Source organism: Pogona vitticeps, chromosome 4 (genome assembly GCF_051106095.1).
Source record: "Pogona vitticeps strain Pit_001003342236 chromosome 4, PviZW2.1, whole genome shotgun sequence".
Classification (NCBI taxonomy): Eukaryota; Metazoa; Chordata; class Lepidosauria; order Squamata; family Agamidae; genus Pogona; species Pogona vitticeps.
The window spans coordinates 5494415-5521960 of NC_135786.1; the positions used below are offsets into that span (position 1 = coordinate 5494415).

The 27546-nt window shown below is 44.6% G+C and overlaps 1 protein-coding gene and 1 long non-coding RNA gene across 12 annotated transcripts in view; one reads left to right on the forward strand and one right to left on the reverse strand.

Moving 5' to 3' along the window:
* The window catches only part of RTEL1 (regulator of telomere elongation helicase 1), a 95446-nt gene that overhangs the window by 61824 nt on the left and 6076 nt on the right, over positions 1 to 27546 (forward strand). For 8 of the 11 annotated variants that reach the window (XM_078391966.1, XM_078391965.1, XM_078391972.1 and 5 more), the window contains 9 exons: positions 1851 to 2001; positions 11146 to 11294; positions 12421 to 12516; positions 14246 to 14456; positions 15633 to 15770; positions 19725 to 19838; positions 20622 to 20867; positions 22562 to 22759; positions 26469 to 26603. In XM_078391966.1, coding sequence (XP_078248092.1) covers positions 1851 to 2001; positions 11146 to 11294; positions 12421 to 12516; positions 14246 to 14456; positions 15633 to 15770; positions 19725 to 19838; positions 20622 to 20867; positions 22562 to 22759; positions 26469 to 26603 — 1438 coding nt within the window. The remainder of the gene's footprint in view (positions 1 to 1850; positions 2002 to 11145; positions 11295 to 12420; positions 12517 to 14245; positions 14457 to 15632; positions 15771 to 19724; positions 19839 to 20621; positions 20868 to 22561; positions 22760 to 26468; positions 26604 to 27546) is intronic. The other 3 variants (XM_078391970.1, XM_072996678.2, XM_078391969.1) reach the window with 2 other exon arrangements.
* Positions 15186 to 20430, reverse strand: LOC144588689 (uncharacterized). The gene is made up of 3 exons (XR_013544349.1): positions 20290 to 20430; positions 18523 to 18588; positions 15186 to 15328 (listed from the first exon to the last, which is right to left on the reverse strand). It is a non-coding gene; the product is annotated as an uncharacterized LOC144588689 (long non-coding RNA).

Here is a 27546-nt window from a genome sequence, read left to right on the forward strand (position 1 = left end):
TCTTTAAGAGGAAATGATTTATGGTAGTATAAACAATCCAGGTAGTGTGCATGCCATAATGTTTCTGTTAAAGGTGCTGTATAATTCTTTGCTGTTTTGGTGCAAAGACGTTAAATCAATTGCTCCCTCTTGGAAAATAACAAAGTAAACCCCCATCCATTGGATTTAACTTGTAAAGTCATGGAACTTTTTTGCAGTAAATAAATAAATAAGGCCCCTCCAGTTTTGACTCTACTGATTTCCAAAGAATTGGACAAGTATCAGAGTACCAGCCGCTACTAATGGCACATGAGAACTGCTTTTAAAAAATTATATCTCTGTGTGTTTCTTTATTAGTTCCTTGTCATCACGTTAATGTTTATTGTCTCATTTTCTTGCCTCTGGGTATATCCTGGAACTCAAAGAAAACAGGAAAAATTGGAAGACAAAAGTTGGTGAGACTTCTTGGCCTCTCGCCAAAAAAGAAAAGCTAAAGTATAGGGGATGGGTACACAATTTAGGGATTAGGATTCAAGAGGCCTGGTTTCGAACCTCCGCTTAGCCATGGAGCTCACTGGCGGTGTGGAACATTCCTTAACTACCTCACTTACCTTGAAAACCCTATTAGGTTCACTGTAAATCAGTTCTGACTTGCTAGCACATAACAACAAAGTATGGGTGAGATTAGAATGTATAAATAAAATTATAGAGTATGGAATGAGTGAATTATGTTTTTTCTCTGAAGTCTGACAGTATTAGAACTTGAACTTCAAAGGAAATTACTGATGGTAGGTGAAGGATCTTCCTCTTAACATGGTGGGTGGCTTTGAGTGTTGGGGAAGCTGAAAGCAACACTGTCAGGAGGCTAGTCTGGACTTGTAAGAGGGTCAACCAAGAGTGAAACCAAACTAAGATGCATCCACCTTTCTCTAGACTAGTGGTCACTTCAGTAGAAGATAATAGTTCCAGTGATATTGGTGGCAGAGAAACTCCTGAAGGGCAGCTACTGGGTGGTGGCATGAGGAGTGGAAGATGAAAGTAGTGGATGATCTTTCACAAACAGTGGCAGAGAAACTCAAGCTAACCGAAAAACCCACAACAACCATTGACAGTGACTATTTCGACACATTATGAGAACACAAGATTCACTAGGAAAAAAAAACAGTAATGCTGAGAAAAGTTGGAGGGAGTCGGAAGAGTGCCAAATATAAGATGGGTTGGCTCAGTAAACAAAGCCATGGCTTTACATATGCAAAACCTGCGGAGTGCTTTTAATGTGAGGACGTTTTGAAGGTTGCTAAATCATAACCTTGCCATGCTTCAGAAGTGACTTGACAACACATAAAAACAAGGTGAAAGATGAACAACAGGCATTATGCATTAGTAATTTACGACATTCGTATCTGCTGATTGTGGAGATGACTTTCTAGCTTAGAATGGTTAGCCAAATATACAGAGGATAGGTTAGTTTAATAGCTACTGGATGTGGTGGCTTAGTAAAACATTCACATTGATGGTTGCTATCCAAGCCTGTAGCTTTCTAGAAACATTTGTTGGGCACAGGATGTTCCAGTGGGTGGATTATTTTTAAATTTGATTCCGCAGAAACTTTTGTATTTCTTAAATGTTAACAATAAAGTAGTCACAGGATTTGTTTCCTTATTTAGGAACTTTTTGGACATAATAGCGTGGAAGAGAGATATCTGGGCTCTGCTGCTGTTGCTAGTAATGTGTTAACTGCTCTAAACTTTATTTGGCATCGTTACTACATTTGGATGGGAATGGTTTTCCACCCGGAAGAGATCGTTCCTGAAATTAATCATTTGGTGTAGCCCTTTAAGAGGTTTTTAACACTCCCGTTCTGTCTACAGATGCCTGCTCCACCAATTCGGGATCCCTCTTGTGCTGCTAATAGAGAAGAAGACAACGTTACGCCTTCTGCTTCACATGAGCATTTCCTTCCTGTATCAAAAGCCAGCAATTTAGATGACCATGTTCCTAGTTTGAAAAGGAAGAGAACTGGTATGTAGGCCTCTTTTCCTACAAGGAAAAAATAAACCTTGGTATCCTCTCCTCTCTTAAAGAACCTGAAAGGCTCTGCCTGCCTTGGTGTCCCAAAATTTCAGCCAAATGAATTAGTTTTTCTAGGGGTTGCTGTCTTGCTTTCAAATGCAACTACCAGGAAATTTCCTCCATTGAAACTTGGTTCAAAAAACACTAAAAATTCATGTATTCGATTTACATGCCATCCCTCTAGTGCAGGGGTCCCCAACCCCTGGTCCGTGGCCCGGTGCCGATCCGTGGGCTTCCCAGGACTGGGCCGTGGAGACGGATTGCCACCTCCCCCCGCACGCATGAACGGTGGGCATGTCGCGCTTGTGAGGTGTCACACTCGTGGGGGGGCGTGTGCCGCCTCCCCGTGCACGGAGCCCACCCCTCCCAACTGGTCCGCAGCTCCAAAAAGGTTGGGGACCGCTGCTCCAGTGGATGCACTACAAATTAAAAACTTAGAACCTCACACAACCCCAAGAGTGATCTTGTGGTTCAACAATATAGATGTAAAATTAAAAGAAAAGCACAAGAAGAGGGAAAAATTTTAAAATTCTTATTACGGGCATCAGGGGAACAAGTTCCTGAAGGCAGCTTGGCATGTTTCTTTCTGTACTAATTTCCTGAAGGTTAGGAGGGAAGGAGCCTGGCATACCTCAGTCGGGAGCCAACACCAAGAAGGCCTGATTCCTTGTTGCCTTTTTGACCTCCTTTGATGTGGCCATTTTTAGCAACTTGGATTGCGAGGAGCAGGTGAAACAGGAAGCAGTTTTCCATGAAAGACATTCCAAAAAATCTTGAAGTCCTAAACCGTGAAGGGCTTTGTGAGTTGTAATCGGCACCTTGAATTGAGCATGGAAACTGACATGGAGTTAGTACAGGTGAGCCAAGACTGGGGATCTAAGGTCAAATGTACTCATCCCAGAAATCAGTCTGGCTGCCGCATTTTCGACCTGCTGAAGTTTCCGCACTGTTTTCAAGGGCAGCCCTATGTAGAGAGCATTACAGTAGTCTGTTTTTGAGATTACCAATGCATGAATCACTGTTACTAAGCATTTCATATTCAGGTAGGGGTGCAACTGGGCAATCAACTGAAGTTGATAAAAGGCACTTTTGGCCACAGCCAATATCTGAGCCTCTATAGAGAGTGCTCGGTCTAGGTGTATTCCCCAAAAACTGATAACTTGGACTTGATCCATCAAGACTTGATGGACTTGATCCATCAAGTCCTACATCAACTGGGTTTTCCCCCCAGAAAAAACAAGGAGTCTTATGGCACCTTAGAGACTTAAATTCTATTTTTTATATTTTTATATGTTTCGTAGCCTACTTACTGATCTACAACGTCCAAATGCATCTAAAGAAGTGGGCGCCAGTCGCTGGACGATGATGGGGATCCATTCTTGGAGATTTCCCTCACCTTGGCAGTATTTAGTGGTCTCAATGGCTAGGAGAGGTCCCCCCCCTTTGGTCAGGGTTGGCTGGTTCCTCATTGGTTGTGTCCGTACTGGAAGAAAACGGATGTACCTTCAGTTACACACGTCCTTCTCACTTCCAGACTAGATTATGGTCATGAAAGACAGCAGGGAAACTTTTTTTTTTAAATACAGAAGTCAACTGTCAGGATATTCTAGGGGCTTGACATGGATATCATATTATATCATCTCAGTACCAGTTGTGTAGGTTGGCTTTCGATTCCTAGGCTCAGTTCGAAGTTTTTCTCTGACCTTTAAACTGCTGAATGAGTTCAGAGCACCTGTTTTTGAAAGATTGTCTCTGCCCCTATGAAGCCACCAGGTCCCCGTGCTTGTCCTCAGAGACCTTGCTGGCCCCCCTCCTGTGAACTGTCAAATTGTCAGGCTGTAAATACAGAGCTTCGGACAGTTTTTGGTATTGTTTTCCTTTGAGAGTTGCATGTGGTCCCAAGAAATTTAAGCAGATTTTTGAAACTGTTCTTGTTTCATGCAACTTTGTATTGACTGCTTTATTTGGTTCCATGTTTTATTTCTGCTGTTTCAGTTGTTGATTTATAATTTAGTAATCGATAAACTTCAATGAGAGGCAAAGTAGCTGCCAATAAAGAGCGTGATCCGTAAATTAGAACACAGAATTGCTAACTTTTTCCCCATCACGCCCCCTTCTTGATTTTTTAAATTTCAAATGAAGAGTGACCCGTGGGCCATAGTTTGGAGACCCCTGAGCTAGAGGTATGCAGATCTTGTATTCTGGACAAGAACTCTCAGAATCGTGGAGGGTTGTAGACTGAAAACTACTTTGTACACCTCTAGAGTGAGCATAACAATATGCTAAATCCATCCATAACTGAGCAGGCTTCTGACAAAATCCTCCACCTCCCACAGATCAAACGGTTTGGAACCTCGCTACCTAACCTCGCTACCCATCTAGTGGCAAGGCCACTAGATGGTGTAGTATTATAATATAATAATTAAATGTGTAATAAATTATGGGTGGCTTCCACATGCCATTATGACCATCTGCTTTAAAAGTAACATCTCAAGCTCCGCGTCTGCTGTAGTAAGTTACTAAAGAGTAGCTGTGTTAGTCTTAGCATCTTGACACAATGACATAGAGAGAAATGGAAAGAGCGTGAGAGAGAAGGAAATGTGATGTTTGAGTAACAGTTGCTCTTCTTCGTGGTCTCTGTGAATGCAGACGAATGGGTTAGTTCTGCGCCTGCGTTGTTTTGTTGTGAGGTTTCACGGATCAAAATCCCCTTTTTCAGACACATGGAATGGTTATACCATATCGTCTATATTTACACATGGTGGTGGGGCCATGACTTGATGAGGATACAAACAACAGACAAAACTAACAATGTGTTATTAACACAGGAGTGGAATCCTTAAGATGTTAAAAAGACAGGGCAAAAAGATCAAGAGAAGTTGAGAGGTACCAAAGGATCTGGAGCCAGTGGGACAACGGGATTTGAGCGGGGGAGCCTGTGATACTAGCTATATTGCACAACTTAGTCCTGCTTTTGATTTTCTAGCACTGTCTACTGCATGGAGGCATGTTTTTTGTGTTCCCAAGCATAGGAGATTTCTCTCCATGTGAGGAGATGAGCAAAAGTGATGACAGGCTTGTGCTGTCTCCTTGCGGTTTTATTAAGCCTGCGGGGCTAACATCTGAACACGATTATTTTCAGCAACAACCACCTAATTTAGGTACGTCCCTGCTGTCATCCTAAGAAGTCCTTGTGACAAACCCAGACCTACTGGGATATGTCACACAGTTACACTAAGCTGCCACCAACCATTCCCTGTAAGAAGTCACACAGACCAGGGATGGATTTTTAAACAATAAAAAGAATAAGGTTTATTTAAATACTCACAGGGATAATAAAATGATCAGGTGAATAACATAAAGTAACGTGGCTTACTTTCACTCATACATGCATACAGTTTGGTTCACACAGAACCCTTAACTTGAAGCACAGACCCTGAACCTATCAGTTCTGGCTAACCCACAGACACCTGAACCTATCAGGTTGGTACTCTGACACACAGTAGTACCCTGTCTGACACACAGACTCCCACAACAGCTTCTTCTTCCCAGCTGCTGCTTCGTCACAACCCAGTGTCTCCCAGCTTCTCTCAGTGTGACCTCTTCACCACACAGGCATCACATATTTATACAGTACAGCCCCTCCTCCTGATGTCCCGCCTTCCACTCCCCATAGGATGGAACTTTCCCTCCAAACCCATGACAGACAGGTAACATCAGTGCTGTATGTAACACCTCCCCTCTTTATAAGTTGTTTTGTAGGGGGAAAGCTAACGTGCTTTTCACCAAAAAACAACCTGGGTAAAATACACAACAACAATTATACATTCAATACCATATAATACTCACTTATACTTACATTCTAAGTTAACCATAGCAATTTAGGCATTTAAACATTTACCATATACATTACATCAATTTACCTTTATTCATACAAACCAAATTCAAAAAACAGGTACATTTAACTTTTGTCATCATTATATACACATAGTCCATGTTTCTTTCGCCGTCTTCATTCTTCAGGTCTTCTTGATAAGGCGTCAGCAACACAGTTCACTGACCCTCTGACCACCTTCACTTCAAAGTCATAGTCCTGTAGGTTTAAAGCCCACCTCATAAGTTTGCTATTGTGGGTTTTCATTGTCTTTAACCATTGCAATGGTGAATGGTCAGTACACAGAATAAAATGTCTTCCCCAGATGTAAGGCTTGGCCTTCTGGATCGCGTAGACTATGGCCAAACACTCCTTCTCCACGGTTGCCAAATGTCTCTCACCTTTTTGAAGTTTCCTACTCAGGTAGGACACTGGATGCTGGTCACCATTCTCATCCTCCTGGCACAGAACTGCTCCTACGCCGCTGTTAGACGCATCGGTGTAGATGATGAACTCCTGGTCGAAGTCTGGAGCCCGCAGGACTGGATAGTTGATTAACGCCTCCTTCAACCTCTGGAACGCCGCCTCACAGTCGCTGGTCCACGGGATGCGGTCATCAGCCGTCTTCCTCGTCAGATCGGTCAGCGGAGCCGCAATCTCGCTAAACCTCGGGATGAACTTTCTGTAGTAGCCCACCAACCCAAGAAATGATTTGACTTTTTTCTTGGTGTTGGGTCTAGGCCAATCACGAACAGCTTCTATTTTGGCCTCCAGGGGTTTTATCATTCCTCCCCCTACCATGTGACCCAAGTATTTTATTTCTGGGCTACCCAGCTGACACTTGCTGGCCTTTACGGTTAGCCCTGCTGCACTTAACCTCTGCAGCACTAACTCCAGGTGTATCAGGTGATCTTCCCAGGTATTACTGAAGATCCCTATGTCGTCAATGTAGGCCACTGTAAAGTCACTGAGCCCTGCCAAGGTCTGGTCCATCAGCCTTTGGAATGTGGCTGGTGCATTTCTGAGACCAAAGCTCAGGACTCGAAACTCATAGAGACCAAAAGGGCTGCAAAAGGCAGTCTTTTCTTGATCCCTGGGATCAATTCTTAATTGCCAATATCCCTTTACCAGGTCCAATGATGAGATGAACCGACAACCCCCTATGGTTTCAATCAGGTTGTCTAGCCTGGGCATTGGGTAGGCATCAGGAGTGGTTACACGGTTTAACTTCCTGTAATCGACACAAAACCTAATGCTCCCATCAGGCTTGTCCACAAGGACTATCGGAGAGGACCAAGGACTAGAAGAGGGGACGATTATGTTCTCCCTCAGCATTTCGTCCAGCTCCTTCCGCACCTTGTCCCTATAGGGTCCCGTTACTCGGTATGGGGATACTGCCTGCGGGGGTGCATCCCCTGTGTGGATCCGATGCATCACTCCCTTCACTATCCCCGGCTTGTTGGAAAACACCTGTTGATATTTACTAAGCAGCATTTTTAGTTCTTGCTGCTGGTCTTGGGTGAGTGCAGGACTGATCTTTACCTCCTCTGGGTTGTATTTTACTTCCCCTCTACCCTCCCAGAAGGGTAATTCAGCTTCCTCACTCTCAGCTGCTTTTATCGCGAATAAAACCCTCTGTTCCCCTCGGTAGTAGGGTTTTAGGGCATTCACATGAACCACCCTCCTTGCTTGGTTCTCCTCCTGCTCTATTAGGTAGTTCAGGTCTGACATCTTGGAAATGACCCTATATGGTCCTGCCCATTTGAGCTGCAGTTTATTCTCTCTGCAGGGCCTAAGCCAAAGCACCTCCTCCCCTGGGTCAAAGTGCCTCTCTCTAGCTTTGTGGTCATACCAAGTTTTCTGTCTGACCTTCTGAGCTTGCAGGTTTTCTGCTGCCAGCTCTAGATTTCTCCTTAGGTCATTCATCAAGGTGTCTATGTATGTCACAACGTCTTGTGGGTCATCCTGGGTGACCTGCTCCCAAATTTGTTTGATCAAATCAAGGGGCCCTTTCACCCCTAAGTGTGCAGCAAACATGTCAGAGTGCCCCCTTTGTAAGATCATGGGGCGATACTTTTCAGGTACCACCAGCTGACTTCTGATCCCATCTCCCCCTTTTGAGATATTCCTCAGGGTTTCTCTATATAAAACCCCCTTTTTCTCCAGAAATCTCACTGGGGTTTCAGGTGTTAGCTGGGCGTCAGTCACCTGTTCAAAACACTTTTGGAGAGTGGCGTCTGCCTTTTGCTCCTGTCCAAATCTGCTGTCTGTGGTTAAGGTTTCCACCACAGCTTCTGAACTCCCCTCTGCTTCCGTCTCTGGCTCATCATTACCCCCCTGAACTGTCCCTGTGGTGGCTTGTGAGCGTGTGATCACTAGCACCCTTTTCACATGTTCAGCCAGGTCATTTCCCACGAGCACGGCTGCTGGCAGAGTCGATGAAATCGCTAGCCGCCAAACTCCCCTCCAGCCTTGAAAGTTGACAGGTACCTCTGCTACTGGCAGAGAGATTACCTGCCCCTCAATCCCTGCCACCTTCATGCTCTCATTTGGGATTATAAGCTCCCTAGGAATAATATCTGGATGGCACAGGGTTACCTGGGAACAAGTGTCCCGCAGCCCCCTATACTGACGGTCAAGTATTCCTACGTCCACCCCTGCTGTCTCAAACAACTGAGAATCTGTTTTCACCAGCAAGCAGCGCTTTACCTCTATAAGAGGACCATTTTCCTCAGCCTGATCAGCAGCGGTAGCTGTTCCAGACTGAGTAGCCATGGCAACAGGCTCCCTCAGTGACACTGAGCCTTGCTCTTTCTGGACACAGAACACAGCTTTTGGCTTGGTCCCACTAGCATTCTGAGGCACCATTCCTTTTAGCTGCTTTAATTTCTCACACTCTGAGATTAGATGACCCTTTCCCTGACAGAAATAACATTTTCTGGTGTATTTTGATTCTCTCTCATCTTGTTTTGGTTTTCCCTCCAAAATCTGAGGTCTTAGTTTCATGTCTGAGGGCTTCCCTTCACCATGGGCCCCTCCCCCTTGCTGGCTTTTCCCTGGTCCCTGAGAGTACTTGCTGTAGGTTTCTTTGGGTTTACCTACAGATTTCCCCTCACCCAAGGGCTTTCTTATTTGGGAAATAAAATCTGCGATCTCTGCGGCTGCTGCCACAGATTTCGGTTTCCTTTCCCTCACCTGGAATTTCAATTCCCCCTGCAGGACTGAATAGAACTGTTCCAGTGCTATCAAGTCTTTAAGCTGCTCATAGGTCTCTGTCCCCTCCTGCGATAGCCATTTCTCAAGCAGCCTCACCAATTGGGCCCCCACTTGGGTAAAAGTCTGCTCTGGCTTCTTGGTGAGGGACCTGAATCTTTGTCTCAGCTGCTCTGCATTTATCCCATGTCTGGCAAACACCAGTTTTTTAAATTCTGCAAAATCTTTCATCAGTTCCTCAGGCATCTCGGCATAAACCTCAGCCAGGCTACCACTGATTAAAGACCGCATGATGGTCATCTTCTCAGTTTCCCTCACTGAGAAGTCCACAAACGCTCTTTCCACTAAGGAAAAGAACACCTCAGGACAATCTCCCTTGTGGTACACAGGGAATTTCTTCAGGTCAGCTTTAGACAGTTGGCCTCCCTCAGAATCCCTATTATTATTATTGTTCTGATTCATCAGTTCCAGTTTTTTTAATTCAAACGCCATTTTCTCTCTCTGCAATTCCAATTCAATTCTCTGTCTCTCTAATCTTTCTTCCTTCTCCATTCTCTCTCTCTCTCTCTCTAATTCAAATTGCCGCTGTTTCTCTCTTTCCCTTTCTTCTCTTTCCCTTTCCTCCATTTCAAATTGCCTCATCCTCAGTTCATGCTGTTGGGCTAGGAGTATTTTTCTGAGTTCCGGGTCTTGCTCTCCTGTGCTGTCACCTTGCACTGAGCCAAATTCCTCCTCAGAACCTTGGTCAATCTGGGGGTCTTTCACTTCACTCATTTCTGCTACTTGGCTTCGAGTCAAGGGCATAACCCCCCCTCAGAACAGGCTGCTTTAAAAAGTCAAGCCTCAAAATAAAACGACCACTTTTTTCCTCTTGCCTCAGAACCAGCTTTCCCTAGGCTGCTGTTCTTCAGCACTTAACTTGCAACAGTATCGAGTCAGAGCCTACCCCCCTCTGCTGGGCCTCTCAGCTGGCAAGCTAGCTCACTGTTGCTACGCAGTTTTGCCTCAGCTTTTTCCCGCCAAAACTAGGCTGCCTCAGAGCACCTTAATCTAAGTCTCCCCAGTTGGCACGTTCTTCCACTAGCGCACCTCCCCGTGAGGTACACCTAGAAGATTACCTACGCGCCTCAGACTGTCCCTGACTAGACCCCCCTTGCTCTGGGCACACTTGCCAAGGCTTTGCTGGACCACTGGACAACTGGACCAGTCGTATCCCACACGCTGGACACCAATCAATGTGACAAACCCAGACCTACTGGGATATGTCACACAGTTACACTAAGCTGCCACCAACCATTCCCTGTAAGAAGTCACACAGACCAGGGATGGATTTTTAAACAATAAAAAGAATAAGATTTATTTAAATACACACAGGGATAATAAAATGATCAGGTGAATAACATAAAGTAACGTGGCTTACTTTCACTCATACATGCATACAGTTTGGTTCACACAGAACCCTTAACTTGAAGCACAGACCCTGAACCTATCAGTTCTGGCTAACCCACAGACACCTGAACCTATCAGGTTGGTACTCTGACACACAGTAGTACCCTGTCTGACACACAGACTCCCACAACAGCTTCTTCTTCCCAGCTGCTGCTTCGTCACAACCCAGTGTCTCCCAGCTTCTCTCAGTGTGACCTCTTCACCACACAGGCATCACATATTTATACAGTACAGCCCCTCCTCCTGATGTCCCGCCTTCCACTCCCCATAGGATGGAACTTTCCCTCCAAACCCATGACAGACAGGTAACATCAGTGCTGTATGTAACAGTCCTAAGCAGAAATAAATTCTCGAACGCTTTCATGGCCGGGATTTGATGGTTGTTGTGGGTTTTTCGGGGCTCTGTGGCCGTGTTCTGAAGGTTGTTCTTCCTAAGGAAGAACAACTTTCAGAACACGGCCAAAGAGCCCCGAAAAACCCACAACAACCACCGGAAAGAAATGAGTTAGAACATTCCACATGTATGTTTTAAATGTTATTATTCCGTCTTTTGTCAGACAACGGAGTGACCAACCTGTGTACAGAGTATGGTCAGGTTCCGACCACCTCCAGAAGGCAGCCTGCTAGTCTCTTGGATGCGCTAGAAAACAACGAGAAGAATGTAGGAGAGGCAGGTGAGGAAGACAGCTTGCCAGGAGAAGAAAAGGTATGGACACACTATTTAACAGGCGTTTTTGATACCTCAGATATCTGAAAAGCTGCTCTGTGGAATATGGAGGAAACTGTTTTCTGCTGCTCCAAAGGGTAGAACTTGAATCTATGGATTCAAATAACAAGAAAGTGCGAGAGGAGGTCGCTGTGTTGATCTCTGTTAGCGTATCAGGCCAAAAACAAAACGGAAAATTAAAGAGGGCAAAAATGTTGTGGCGCCTTAAAGAGTAATTGCTATATTATAATGTGAGCTTACATTTGAGGAAGTGGACATAATCCACAAAAGCTCATATTAAAACATAGCAGTTAATCTTTAAGGTGCCAAAATGTTTCTGTCTTTTGTTTTTTAATGATTTTTAAATTAAATTTGATTTGTTTACATACAAAAAATCCCCCAAAACAAAACAGTAGTACATCCCTCACCCCAGGAACCATCCGTTAAGACAGTACATAGCTATATTTTACAATAACATTTCCTTCATCTTTTTTTTAAAATACATATATACATATATTCTTGACCTGGCTTTTGCTCTTTACCTTTATTCAATACGGCATTTATAAAGTCAGTTTGAAGAAGTGACTTGCATGAGTAGCGAAATGGTTCAAATTAACAAGGAAGAAGTCTAGTTGCCATGACTCAACTTCCAGATAACACATTTCATAGTATTCCAAACTATATTTGTATTACTACCTCCATTTTCATTGATCTGCCATATTTCAATGTATTTGCGAAGGCTTTCACGGCCGGGATCTGATGGTTGTTGTGGGGTTTTTGGGCTCTTTGGCCGCGTTCTGAAGGTTGTTCTTCCTGACCTTTCGCCAGTCTCTGTGGCCGGCATCTTCAGACGACTGGAGTAGGAACACTGTCCTTGCTCTGTTGCTGTTTGTTGGATAGTTGAGTATTTATAGCTGTGGGAACAGCCTTTATGTTTTTTTTCAGGAGATAGGTTGATCAGTATGTTTTTGTTGTGATCAGGGGGGAGAGATTATCTGTCACTGTGGTTGATGGGTGTCGGTCATTGCACAAAGAAAGACCAGCTAACGACAGAATACTTGCCTTTGTTACAGAAAATTATCCAAAAGGAAGCAAGGATACTGTGTCAACTCTGTTATCTTTACAGGCAAAACGTTTGTCAACTCTGTCTCTTCAATATGAGAAAAAACTGATGGATGGGCAGAAAGGAGGCAGGAAGAAAATCAAGATATTGAGCACTCTGGTACGTTGTGCTGGAGCATAGAAAGAAAGGTTATATTTGAGATCCATGCATCTTGTGTGCTGCTGTTTAAAAGTCTTAGGTACTGTGCATCCTAGCAATATTTTTAGGTATCACACAAGCCAAGTCTTCTCTAATATATAGACTTCTCTTTCTCAGTGTCTGGGAAATGTAGAGTGAATCAGGTTCCGGGGTGCACTAGGGAATGGTCTTTACAACCCAAAGGTCATGGCAGAACCCCATGTTCCATGTACCGAGATGGCCACATTTAAGCACTAACATACCTAGTTTAAAAAATAATTATAAAGTCACCTCTGATTTGGAGAAAACTCTTGACAAGACTGCCACCACAGTAGTCAGCACCTGCCTTGCTGAATAAGTAGATTAACCTGATAAAGAGCAGATTTGTATATTTTTTCCAGAAAGAGGTAAAAGGGACTCATTCCTTAATACTAGGTTAAAAACAGTTCTCTCTCTTTGCCCTTAGAAGTAAAATGCATATGATGGTGGAGCTCCTTCTCGCTTGCTTGCTCACCCCACCCCACCCCCAAACACACACATACATGAATGCATATACAGTACAGTATTTTTTTTTCCTGGGCATGTAGATGTACATGACCTGAATTTTAAAAAAACAGCTCATCAGCATATACTGTTTTCTTTTTCTTTATTCACTAAAAGAGGCTCCAGTCTTAAGTTTGCAAGACCTGAATGAGAGATGCTAATGACGGGACCTTTCAGAAGTCACTAATTCATGAGATCACCACAAACTGTATCAGAAGACATTTGATGGCACAGAGCAATGGCATAAATGTTACTTCTGGAGATCATTAAGGAACTGTGGAGCATACAATGGATTGTGCTTAGACATGTTATTTAGTAGGCATATGAGAGAGCATTAGAAGCAAAATTCTGGAGTTTTTGTCCAGTCCTTGAAGGTACCATTCAGAGAAGGCATAATCCCTCCAAGGACAGACATATAAAAAAAGGACAGAAATTATTCCCATGTCATTTTATTTGGGAATATAACAGGGAACTGTTAGCACAGCCTGTGTTAATTTTAGTTCCATACTACGTACCACAAAATTTGCAAAAAAATATATGGCTTAGAAATAACTTTTCTACTGTAAAAAATGGAGATGGGAGAAGCGGTCAGTTCGTTAATTTCCCTGTAAGATGATTGAAGCTGTTGTAGCTTAATGAGTGCTAGTAGTCCTACATCTTCCAGAGGTGAAAGTATTTCTAAAGGCATTTTAAAAAAGTGAGGATCTGGAAGAAATTGCAGCAGGTGGTGGAAATGAGGGGCTCCCCCTCCCCACATTACTTCCCCACCATCACTCTACCAATGACTATATTGTTGGGGGGAAAATAGCATTGACCAGATCCCCTACATGAATCTTTATGGCTGGCGTTATTGCAGTGGGGAGAAGCGTAGTCGATAGGTGGTGCTCAGTGATCTAGATGCTGCTCATGGGCCAGTGATAGAGTGATATCACTGGCCCATGAGCAGCACCTAGATTCTAGAAGACACACATGATCTGTTCTCCTTTCTCTGGGTAGCTTCAGAAAAGGGAATCATCAGCCGGTCTTTGTCCCCATATCAACTGTTGTGGAAAAGGGCTTTAGTTTAGCACAATGCACTACAAGAGGTCTCTGTAAAAGAATTTTCTCACAGATCTTGCGCTGTACACTCTCCCTCCCTCTCTCCCCCCCCCTCTCTTTTGAATTACAGCAGACTGGCAAGGCGCCAGATCCCTCTGAACCAAAAAAAGCAAGGGCTGCATCTTTTATTGCAACGGTGAAACAGTCCCTAAGTCAGCTTAATTTCGACACATTCTCACGAGCCCTGCAGCAATACAAGAACACAAATGACTTCAATGCGATGTTCTCTCAAATGAGCACTCTTTTTGCAGAAGACCAGGAAAAGCATGTCTTGTTGCGAGGTATGGTAGCCATCTGAACATCTCGTCTAAGAGTTTGTTGCACTTCTTGCAAAAATTGCTACTGTTCATAAAAGGGTACCGTTTTCGTCTTGTGTTGTTGTTTAGTCATTTAGTCGTGTCCAACTCTTCGTGACCCCATGGACCAGAGCACACCAGGCCCTCCTGTCTTCCACGGCCTCCCGGAGTTGGGTCAAAGTCATGTTGGTCGCTTCAATGACACTGTTGCTTCGATGGTTGCTTCTTAGCAGCATTTTATTTTATTTGTGAAGGGTTATAAAGAAGCAGATGATATTAGGAAAGTGTGAAGGCAAGAGGAGAAGGGGATGACAGAGGACGAGATGGTTGGACAGTATCACCGAAGCGACCAACATGGATTTGACCCGATTCCAGGAGGCAGTGGAAGACAGGAGGGCCTGGCATGCTCTGGTCCATGGGGTCACGAAGAGTCGGACACGACTAGACAACAACATACAGAAGCAGAACTCTTGGTTTAGCTGCTTTGACATCTATTAAAATGTATTTCTTGAACTGTACAACTTTGAAAGTTGGTGACCAGGATTGTCATCTTGTTACAGGGAAAATGAAAGTTAGGCTTAATTTGAGGTGAATTATTAGTTCTTGATCATGGTGTCCATATATGCAGTTCAGCACCTGCACAGACCTCGCTTTGGAAAGTTCCAGAGCCTCAGAAATAAAAGTGGCTCTCTTATCTATACTGCATGTTCACAGCCCTGCTTTCCTCCTTTTTTGTCTGATGCTGCAACAGCACACACAGAGGACTGCTCTGGAGCCTCAGCCTCATATTTGTCATTATCCCAATAGGTTTTCTGCCTTTCCTTTTTTTTTTCTTCCTCCTCCTTTTCTTCTTTTACCTATTTTTTTTTAAAAAAGAGGGGAATGGGGGGAGAGAGAGTTATTTAAGTAACGTTTGAGGGGACCCTCCCCCCAAACCCGGCTTTGCCGCTCCCTTTTCCCCGATGATTTATGGCTGCTGCTTTGATGAAGGAGTGTCCACTTGTGGCAAGAAGATCCCACCATCGGACAGGCAAGAGTGGTGATCCATGTATGCTTGGGGGAAAGTGGTAACTGAAATAATGCCCCCTGTGAAGTACTGTATATTTGATAGTATAAATTGCCACTCTGGAGTTCACCCTTCTTTTTCTTTCACTTTGCCAGAGTTTTACCAGTTTGTGCGGCCACAGCATAAAAAACAATTTGATGAAGCCTGCTGTTCTCTGACTGGAGTGGGCTGCGGGTATAAACCAGAGCACAGCCTTCTGCGAGAGGAGAGATTGTTGCTGGCCAAGAATGCTGGTGAGAAACAGCTGTACTTCAAGGAGCGCGCAGACATCTTTCTAAATATATTTCCTGGTCAAGACAAATAAGACCTGTGTTGGCTGGGAAATTCTGGCAGCTGTCGTCTCAGAAAAGGGCAGATCCCGAAGATGCATTGTTAAGACCTTAGTGGAAGTGGGTGATTGCAGCTGTCACTCAAGCTTGCAGGGCTTTTTAACAAACTAAGTGCACTGCGTAGAGGGGCCGGATTGAAAGTGAACTTCGTAACATCGGAAGCATGATGTATGGGGCCTTCCTGGAGATTCCAGAGGGAACCTTTCAGACGTTGCTGCTTTCAAACGGATCCGTTAAGTGTCTGGCTGTGCATCCAACTACTTTTTAAAAAAAATCTCCCTAAGTACAACATGACCCGTTAAATAGGAGAACATTTATTTATGTGGGGCAAAAGCTGTTGGCTTTTAGATATAATAAATACAGTGGTGCCCCGCATAACGAGCAATTCGTTTAATGACGAATCTGCATAGCGATGTGTTTCTTGCGATCGCCAAAGCGATCAAATAACGATGTTTTTAATGGCAAAACACAGCATTGCGGTGATCGGTAAGCGTTTCGCTTACCGATTTTCGCATTGCGATGTTTTTTCTAACAGCTGATCGCCGGTTCCAAAATGGCCACCGGGTTAAATAAATGGCCGCCTGCTGTGTTTTCGCACCCTTTCCTCGCTTACCGGGCAGCGAAAATGGCAGCCGCATGGAGGATCTTCGCATAACGGTGAGGTTTTTGCCCATAGGAACGCATTAAACGTGTTTTAATGCATTCCTATGGGCTTCTTTGCCCCGCATAGCGACGAATCCATATAGCGACAATTTTTTTGGAACGGATTATCGTCGCTATGCGGGGCACCACTGTAAGCTATAACCTATGACTTAGTAGAATTTATGTGCAGCCACTGGAAATGTTTTTTAAAAATCACTTTTGTAAAGTAATAAATAACTTTTATTAATTTTTATATATTATGTGGATCTCAGCTCCTGCCAGCCTAGCAGTTCAAAAGCATGTAAATGTGAGTGGGAAGGTCACGGCATTCCGTGTCTAGTCATGCTGGCCACATGACCACGGAAACTGTCTACAGACAAACGCTGGCTCTACGGCTTGGAAACAGGGATGAGCACCGTGCCCTAGAGTCAGACACGACGGGACTAAATGTCAAGGGGAACCTTTACCTTTACCTATGTGGGTCCCTCTCACAGTAGCTGACATTGGACCCTGTCTGACAGTCTCCTGGCTAACACTGGCTTTTATAGCAGCTTGGCTAATGACAGATACAATCTGATGGGTTAAAGTCACATTCCATGCTAATAACACATTCTACTCTTAGCAAACACTATAAACATTCACATGCACACATATATACAATCTGTGTTGCAAAAACACATGTAGCAACAAAAGCAAGCCCTAGGGAAGCCTCAGAAGAAAGAACAGGGATGGGAGGTGTTTGATTAATTTAAATTAAATGTTATTGGTGGAAACTAATGACATTATCAGCTTCCGCCATATAAATTTACACCAATAGGATCTTGCCCGTTTTCTGCTATTCTTAGAGAAAATCCCTTCCAGGTTACTTTTCACTGGTGTTTAGCTCCCATGAATTTACATTAGGGTTTTGGGCAAAGCCGGTAGTGATTGGGGTAACGTACTTGTTGAACAAACCCAGAGGAGAGGAAGTTGTGAGTTCTTGTAGCTGGTTTAACAGGAAACGAGGTGGTCTTTTGAGTCCTTAGCTAAGCTTGCTGATTAAATAAAATCAGTACTAAAAACATATTTAAAAGCAACAGATTACTCAATCCATTTACAAACACCCTCTTAGACCACCAGTCATTAAGGGAAAGAATTTAAGGTAAGCATCTTTACTTTCTGAAGGGTAGCATTCCATGGAAGGACCTTGATTTGTTTTTAGATAGAGAGATAACCAGACAGGCCAATGAACTGACTCCTTGCTATGCTGATACTCTTTGTGTTGTTGTTGTTTTGGTCGGGTAGTGGTGGTGGTTATGCTGTTTCTTATTTTCTCTCCGGAAGGCTTAAAGTTATACACAATACAGTACAGTAGTTTTATCAAAATGGTTTTTCAAAAAAGAAAAGTTTCCATGCGCAAGGGTATTTCCTACTGTGATTGCTCAACTGTTCTCTCTGCAACATTTTTGGGCAATACCCCATAGGCGAATCCTCTTTCACTTAGCACTATAAGTGGATACTGCTTTTGATAGAAAAGGCCTGTATAATGTATCTAATCTCCAGGTCAGTGTTTCGACAACCTACTGTGAAATTTTCTCTTTGGATGGCAAGAATCCTGTTAGTTAACACTGCTTCGTTGGCATAAATTTTAGCAGTGAACTGTTGTGAGTTAAGAAGCTGGTGTAAGCATTTGCTGTAGCACACCAGTTGTATGACTCGGTGGAGTTAGGTAAAGGTAAAAGTTTCTCTTGACATTTAGTCCAGTCGTGTCTGACTCTAGGGCGCGGGGCTCATCCCCGTTTCCAAGCCATAGAGCCAGTGTTTTGTCCGAAGACAATCTTCCGTGGTCACGTGGCCAGCACGACTTGTTCTGAATATTTACATTCTGTTTGACTCAAAGTTGAGTCTCCAACTTTTTGACACCAGTGATTCTTTTTTTGAAGCAACCAGCTAGAATTATTAGAATTCTAACATGGATGTGGGGCTAAAAAAAAAGAAAAAAAGAAGGAGAATCATCGGCTGTGGTTTTACTTACCACATTGTGAGCTTCGTCAAGTATGACTACAGCTCCCTTTAAATCTATGTTGTGAGCTCTTCGACTCTGTTGAGAGAGAAAGAAAGAGAGGCAGTGGAGCAAGACGGATACTTCATTCTTCATTATTTGCAAATACCTGGAAGCGCCTTCTGTGACAGGGCCATCCGACCGGCGGCACAAGTAACATTTTGGGCCGAGTAGCCATTGGTCTTTCCACCAATTTTTATGTCACAGGCACCACTTGAAGGACCTTTTTTTACATCTAAAATCCTTGCCACTATACTTTGGTGCCACTCGGGAAGGTATTAAACTGCAAGAACCACCCCCTTCCCAAAACTTCCTTTCAAATATTTTGGGGCTGTTCCCTTTATTCTGTCCTAGCTAGAGCCTCCTTTGCCCCAAGACTGGTATAGCAAATAATTCAGGTGTTCTGTGACATTGTAAATAAAACTCTAATAAAGTGCAATTTCCCATGACATGAGTGCATTTTCCTTCATTAGCAATATGGGCTTTCTATTCTTAAAGGTAAAGGTTCCCCTTGACATTTAATACGGTTGTGTCTGACTCTAGGGGGCGGTGTTCATCCCCGTCTCCAAGCCGTAGAGCCAGGATTTTGTCCGTAGACCATTTCCGTGGTCACGTGGCCAGCATGACTAGACACTGAATGCCGTGACCTTCCCACCGTGGTGGTACCTATTTATCGACTTGCATTTTTATATGCTTTCAAACGGCTAGGTTGGCAGAAGCTGGGACTATCAACGGGAGCTCCCTCTGTCACGTGGATTTCAATCTTACAACAGCTGGTCTTTGACCTTGCAACTCAGAGGCTCCGGCGGTTTAACCCGCAGCGCCACCACGTCCCTCTTGGAGTTACACCAGCATAATTAGTTAAGGCTGAGATGCCATCATACCTTGGGTACATTGTGAGAAAAGAAGACTGACTGGAAGAAACAATAATGCTGGGGGAAGTTGAAGGCAGTAGTGGAAGTGGCAGAGGCAGGTGTGTGTGTGTGTGTGTGTGTTTTAAATAAGCTCTCCATGAATCAACCAATATATTCGTTATTTGTCACTTCGTGAGGGCAATTTCATACTTCGGGACGACTTGCCAAAATGTTGAGTTGTCCCCATCTCTATGGGGATTCTGGGCCAAGCTCTCTCGCTTCCACTTAATCAGTATCTGGTTCTGTTCCCTTTTATCACAGAGAAGGAATCTGAGAGGCAAACCACCTTTTCAGAGAGTTCCTCTAAGCAGCTTGACTCTCAGCAGCACTTGAACAAAGGAGGGTCCCACCTAACTTCTGTGTCAGATGCCAGAGGTACGTTTGCGTCATCCAACAAGTGACGTACCAACACTAATAACGGAGATCAGGGTATAGAAGCTTTCTGTTTCTGAACATCACAGAACAAGATGCGTTATGAAAGACATGTTGTATAGTCCCTGTAGAAAAAAAAGTACACCCTCTTTGTATTCTATGGTTTTGCACATCAGGACACAATAAAAATTATGTAAAATATTTTTTTAAATAAATCATGACACGTTGTAATATGTCACGTGTTGTTGTTCATCTGAGGTTGTATTTACCTAATTTTCAGACCCGCTGAGGACCAGATGATTTTTATTATGTCTTGATACGGAAAACTGTAGAATTCAAAGAGGGTGTACTTTCTTTTTCACATGACTATCCATACCGTCATCCTCATGTAGTCCAAACATTGGCACCTACAAAAGAGAGCACTTGTAAGCATTCAGCAACAGGTTATTCTTACCATGTTGGCCTTCCGTGTAGTCTCTCTTTTTAAAAAAATGCTTTATGCGTCAATTCTCGTGTTCAGCAGAGACACAGTTCAACACTGGTCCATGTTTTGATGTCCTGTGCTGCTCCCAGTTGACAATGGATGATACGCTGTCACCATCGGCACCGGGTTTTCTGACATCATACTCCTCCTTCTGAAAGAGAGACAGCGGTTGTGAAACGTAATCAGTCTTTGCTCTCCATTTAAGTGTTCCAAAGAAGTTGCAGCAGAACACAATGGCTTAAAGGGGGGGGCTTGCCTCTTCGTTGTGTCCTTGCGTGCCCTAATTTCTGGGTTTTTCTTAGAAGGAAGCCAGGCATGCATAACCAGTGAACCTTTTGAAAAGCCATCCAGCTCTCTAAAGGAGAAACACAACCAGATAATCCTGTCAGCCTACTTGAACGACCTCAGGAAGTGTCTGGATAAAAACAGCTACAGCAGCTTCCTTTCGGCCCTCTCCACGTACAAGAAGACAGACGACTACGATGCCATGGTTTCCGTCGTGGCAGCCCTCACCACAGAGAAGCCAGAACACTTCCATCTCCTGCAAAGCAAGTACCTGCCTGTTGTTTTTCATGGGGCTTCGCTGGCTTGTGCCATTGTGCTCTCCTTATTCATGTGCTTCTGTCCGAGGCAGGGTTCACAGTTGCTTAACAGTTTTACCGTAGTTGCCCTCCCTGAGAACCAGCACAGCAGCCACGGCTGAATTTTGTAGGGACAAAAGGATATCAGAAGGTATTCAACCCATACTTGATTCAGAGCTTTGTGTGTTTTGGGGGTGGGGGGGCAGCAAGTCCTAAGGTTCTCTCTTGCATCCTCACCCAAAAATGTGTCTGTGAAGGCAACAGGAACAAAGAAGGACCTCCTCCCAACGACCTTAAAACCTGTGTAGGCTAGTCTAGAAAGAAAGGTTCCTTCAGACGTTGGCTTCCCTTTGAAGATGACTTCCTTTTGTGCTTAATGAAAAGCCGTTGGAGTCCCAATTTAGCTGAGGTTGCCCGCAGGACCAAGGGGATTTCTCTTCTCTCGGGGGTTTACGTGTGTGTGTGTGAGGGGGGGGGAATCTTTCCATGCACAGAAAACTGATTCTGCAGTTTTCTATATGAATATTCTGCTCAAAACCATGAATGGAACAAAACACTACAAACTTGACTAGAACCCTGCCAGAACATATTTTTAAGAGGTTATGGTTTCCTTTGTGGTCTACAAGTGGCCAGCAATTTGAGTGGCGTTCTAAGCCACATTTCTCTTGCTTGTGTTCCTTCTATCAAAGGTTGGACGGGCATCATCATGCCTCGGCCGCCCTTGGTGGCGCCAGCCCCAAGCAAGAGTCCTGTGCTGCCTCCAAACTGGTCTTCAGCAAAGATGATGCAGTTAGATATTCTGCTCCTGACAGGGGAGGGTTTTTCAAGAATTCCAACTCATAGATACGGAAGAGCAGCCAAACCCCACAAATAGTGTGTTTTTGAGGAATAGTTTTGTTTTGCTCAGGGGTTCCTGAGGAATTTGAGCTTTTATTTCTGCAGGGCCCTCCTGGGGATATTTCTTCCATTTCCTCACTGCTGGTTCCTTTTCTTCTGGACATGCTCTCTAGTCACAAGGTTGCCTATAAAGCCAATTTAGCCGTTCTTAAGCATTCTGCAATTTCTAGGAATCTGGCCTGGAATCCGGGGTTATGCCTTGCCTACTCATGCCGAAAGATCTTGAGCCCTGCTCTCTGGAGATAGGAGTCCATGGGTTAATCCACTCCTCTCCCACAACTTGAACAGCTGGAAAATCCACAGCTCTGACTCTTTTCTGAAAGGGGGTTATCTCTGGCTCCACCATACCGTGGCACTTTTCTGTGAGCCTCCACGATCTCTCTTGTGGCATTCCTTATAGCAGAGGAGGGCAGCACACACTGTGTTTTCCTTGTGCCTTCTCCATGGTTCCTTTCCCTACACCAAGTGGCTACTGAAGAACATGGCAGGCCACCTTGTACTGAGCTGGACTTTGTGTCCATCTAGCTGGAAGGCGGCAGGAAAGGAGGAAAACCACATATGAGATGGATTGACTCAGTAAAGGAAACCATGGTCTTGAGTTTGCGGGAACTGGGCAGATCTATTAACGATGGGACCTTTTGGAGGTTACTTCTTCATGGGGCCACCCTAAGTCAGAGGGGGGGGGGGCTTAACAGCGCATAACCGCAACATAACAAGCCAGCTTTTAACTCTGTACATGTTGTGATGGTTGTTTCCGCTTTCAGGGTTCTCTCTGTTTGTGCGTCCCCACCACAAGGAGCGATTCAGACAGATGTGCAAACAGCTGACTGGAACGGGTTGCCCCAGGGAAAGCGAGGAGGTTCTGTTGCCCGCCCAGGAGGGAGGCTCTGTGGCCGCGGGGGGTTCACACCACCCTGAGAAAGAAAGCCAAACTGGGGACGAAGTGACTGCAGAAACCCCAGGTTTGTGACCCTTCCTTCCTTAGAATGTTCACGCTGACCTGACCGTGTCAGTCTCTCTCAATTTGAGGGTGTGAGTGTGATGCAGTGAGCCAGCGACATGGACAAACCAGCCTCCAAGCATGTTCTGTACTTGCCCCGATAGATCACTGGCCCTCTCTCTTTCTGAATGATGGAGCCCTAGAAACACTGCAGATACGGAAACGGGCTTTGAGAGATGGGTTCAGTCCCTACAATGAAGTAGCCTTTCTTTTGCCCCCTCAAACAAGTCTTTGAACTCCCGACTAGAGACCGGGGGGATATCCGTATAGGAATGTCTCCGTGCAGCTGGACTTAACAAGGGTCCAGCCCCTGGGGCCGTCCGCTCACGCCTCCGGTGGCGGTGGCCTCTATCATCCTTCCCATCGCACCCGGACCACCGCTTTCCTCCCACTTGGCTGGCCACTCAGCGGCCGTGCAGGGAAACCCGTCCTCCTTACCCCAATGCCTGGAGTGGCCAGCCGAGCAGGAAAAGAGCGGTGCTCTCGGAGTGATTGGGACGATGAGCAAGGCTGACGCTTCCCCACTGGAGACATGAGTGGGGCCGGATCCTCACTGAGTCTAGCTGCGCGGGGATCTTCATATACGAATACCCCCATCTCCGCTCTTGACTCCTTGACGGGAATTCCAGTCCCCGTTAGCAGCTCTACAGAATACAAATCATCACTTTCCCTCCGCTCTCAGATCCAGCTTCCTTTCCTCAGGCAGGGATTTTTACTGGCAGGAAGCTCCCTTTCTGTTGGAAGACAGCCTGGCAAGGATTTATTTTCAGTCAGAGACCTGAAGAGAGATGCTTCCTGAAATAAGGTGTTGACGTTTAATAATTAAAAGGCATGAGTTAGATATTCCATCTTTTCTGCCTTAACATGCTTTTCTGGAAGTGGTGTGTAGGAGGGCTGCATTTGAAAGATGGTGATTTTTAGCTCACCTGTCCAGCCACCACTTTTCTCTGGTTAAATTTTGCAAATGAGGCAGTGAAACAACACGGTGGGAATCTCACCCGGAAGGACTGTAGGGAAATGGTCCTGTTCTCCCTGTTCTTCTCCAAAGACTTCTGTGGCTTCCCTGCAGGAGCTCTGTCCTTCACGGACCTCTCGGTGAATAGCACACCATGTTGCTAATCGGGAGTAGGAGTTAATGAAGGTTAAAAACATGTAAAAATGAAGCATTTCCGCATGTATCTTGTGTGTTTCCTGTTCTTGGCGTACACCTCACACATTCATCATAGGCATCCTTCAGTCTCGAGAGACTATGGTAGTGTGCTCTGTATGGAAGACTTAGAACAGCGTCTAGTGTTTTGACGCTGTATGCGAAGCTGGAGTGTCTTCTCCAGAGTATGAAGCCTGGGTAAAATAATATGGAGGATAGGCTGTTACCCAACCAGCAAATCCCCCCTCTCCACGTCACTGAAATAGTCCAGTGGAAAGGCAAGAGCAACGTCGCAGGAGCTGCCAGAATGACACAAACTGCCTCTGGGACTCCAGCTCCGGATTTTGCCTCAAGGTTAACTCCTGAAGCTTTTTCCATCAGTGGATATAGCCACAAGACAGTGGAGGTTTGGAATCAGAGTTTTCCTTCTCTTAGATGGGCTGCCTTCCGGGGCTGAATGAGTCCCACCTACCCGGCTAAGCTCACACATTAAACATTATTAAAATGATATAACCTTATTTTGAGCCACAACACTATGATGAACAGTTTGGATATGCAGTGCAGATAATCACCATTACTGATTATTATATTTTCTCTGGAACTAGTTCCTGTCAGGTACTAGTTCCTCTCTATTGGCACTGGTTAAGCCTCACCTTGAGTCTTGCATCCGGATCTGGACACCACACTTCAAGAAGGATGTTAACAAACTGGAACAAGTTCAGAGGAGGGCAAGAAGGATGATGATCAGGGGGCTGGAAACCAAGCCTTAGGAGGAAAGGCTGAAAGAATTGGGCCTGTCTAGCCTTGAGAAGAGAAGACAGAGGGATGATAGGATAGCACTTTTCTAATATTTGAAAGGCTGTCCTTACAGAGGAGGGGCAAGATCTTGATCTTCCCAGAGTGCAGGACACACAACAATGGGCTCAAGTTAAAGGAAGACAGATTTCGGTTGAATATCAGGAAAAACTTCCTAACTGTTAGAGTGGTATGACAATGGAACCAACGACCTCGAGGGGTGGCAAGTGATCCAACCCTGGAGGCATTCGAGAGAAACTTAGCCACCTGGCAGATCTCCTTTGATTTGTCTTCCTGCATTGAGCAGGGGGTTGGACTTCATGGTTTTATAGGCCCCTTCCAACTTCACGATTCTGTGATTCTATGAATCCTGATCTCTTCTCTCCTAAAAGAGAACAACGTATCCTTTTGACTTCCCGGGGGGGGATGCACGCCCATCCTCCCTGACCAGTTTTGCCTGATGGCGAGGAAGCGTGATGGGCGTTGGCTTAGCCAGAAACCCTTACCAAGGACGTTTCCAGGAAATCCAGTGCACCTTCTGCTTCCTAGCCTTTGCAGACAGATTGCTGCCGATAGATTCCCTCCTCTGCTTTCTGAACATCTACATGACAAATCCTAGAACAGACCAGCAAAGGGCAGAACAGCATCAGGCCAGCTGAAAGAACAGGACGAGAAGTCTCATGCTGGACAGAATGGTTTTGATAATGGCTCGCAGGCAAATAATTAATTTTATAAGCCATTGAGTGAAAAGCTCCATGACAAGCTGTAAATATATAAACAAGAGATAACACTATTAAAGAGGATACATACAGAGAAACAGATGAAATCATCAAACACTCTTGCTGTATGTAGAACTATAGGCAAAATGGAAACTCCCTTTAATACTCCCAAAGAATCACAATAACATTAAATTTTTCAGTCACTGTAAAATTTACTATATAATCTAGTTAAACCTGTGTAGGTGCATGCCCCCATCCCCTCATATACAAGTTAATAATCCCTCTCCCTTTAAGGAATCACTTATCCCAGGCAGAAAGACTGACGTGACTGATCTGAACTTCCTTCATATAGGTCTGTGTACATCCTTGTAATTTAATACTAAAGGTAAAGGTTCCCCTTGACAATTTTTGTCCAGTCGTTTTTGACTCTAGGGGGCGGTGCTCATCCCCGTTTCCAAGCCATAGAGCCAGCGTTTTGTCCGAAGACAATCTTCCGTGGTCACATGGCCAGTGCGACTTAGACACGGAATGCTGTTACCTTCCCACCGAGGTGGTCCCTATTAATCTACTTGCATTTGCATGCTTTCGAGCTGCTAGGTTGGCGGGAGCTGGGACAAGCAATAGGCGCTCACTCCGTCAGGTGGATTCGATCTTACGACTGCTGGTCTTCTGACCCTACAGCACAGGCTTCTGCGGTTTAGCCCACAGCGCCACCACGTCCCTACACAATTTGATACTGGTGAAGACCTATTTCATCTCAAACAGTTACGAAACCTATAGACCAGCTGTTCCCAACCTTGGGTCCGCAAATGATCTTGGACTAAATCCACTGCTATAAACAGTTACTAACATGTTATTTTACAGAACACTGTGATTTTTGAATTGTGGTCTGCTGTTCGTAGCGCCTAGGGTTATCTCAATATATAAATAACATGAAATAAATAAGATAGAATAACCTATCTTCATAATGGTGTGTTGTTTGAGATGTGTTTTCGGTATATTGTCTGCAGACCTCCATGAGAGTGGGACGCTACAGACTATAGTCTCTCCTGGAAGCAGCTTGAAATCACAGAAGACTATAGGTAGTTCCAGCACTTTACGAGCAGTCACAAGTTCTGATACTGTACCTATCTCACCAGTCGGTGGTAAGTATGTATGTAGGTATTTATGTATTATGTATATATCAAATGGAAAATCTTCTTTCTAAACAAGGGAAGCTTCACCTGTACAAAAAATATATTATGGATGCTGTAACTCAATAGTCGACTGCCTGTTTTAATTCAGTGAATTCATGGTTGAGCATCTCTAGCTCAAAGATTTCAAAGAGCAGGACTAGGAAATATTTTTCTGCCTAAGATTTTAGAATACGGCTGTTAGTCAGTGTAGCACAGTTGTAAAACTGATGTGCGAATGACCAGCGTGTCGCATCTTCAAGCTAGAAAGTATTCCAGACTTAATAATAATTGCATGCTGTCAAGTTGATCCCGATTTAGGGTGACTCAGGGATCGCCCTTCAGCCCAGCTTTTGTTTTCACTCACTGGGGGGGGGGGTGTCACAAAACAGGACATAGAGTGACTCTTCATTTTATAAAGTTTTATAAGAATAAATGTTGCTGCTTTCAAAAGCAGCGAATCACTAAAACACACACACACAGTATTTACGTAAAAGGAGTTTTACTGACTAACGAAACAGTTGCTCTTTAGTCTACATGATCAGGAAATGTTCTAGCTATTGTAATGCTAGACCCGATGACTATCTATTGGACTTCAAAGTCCACCTTCTCTCTCTTCCCTCCCAGCCCTTTCTGGGGTTTCCAAGGTAATGGATACACAGAAGTATTTCACCATTCCCTTCTTGACGCACCCTGTAATTGTGCCATTTGCTGTGACTACACAGCTTGGCTCTCCTCCTCCTTGGGGGAATCAAACTCCCATCCTCTGGCTCCACAGCCATAGACCTAAACTACTGAGCTACCCAGCCAGGTGTACTCCAGCTTTACGATCTTCTGTGGTTCCTTTCTTTAGCTTCTCTCTGCCCACGTTTTCCTTTCATGGCGCAGTGGTTAAATCGCTGTACTGCAGCTAAAA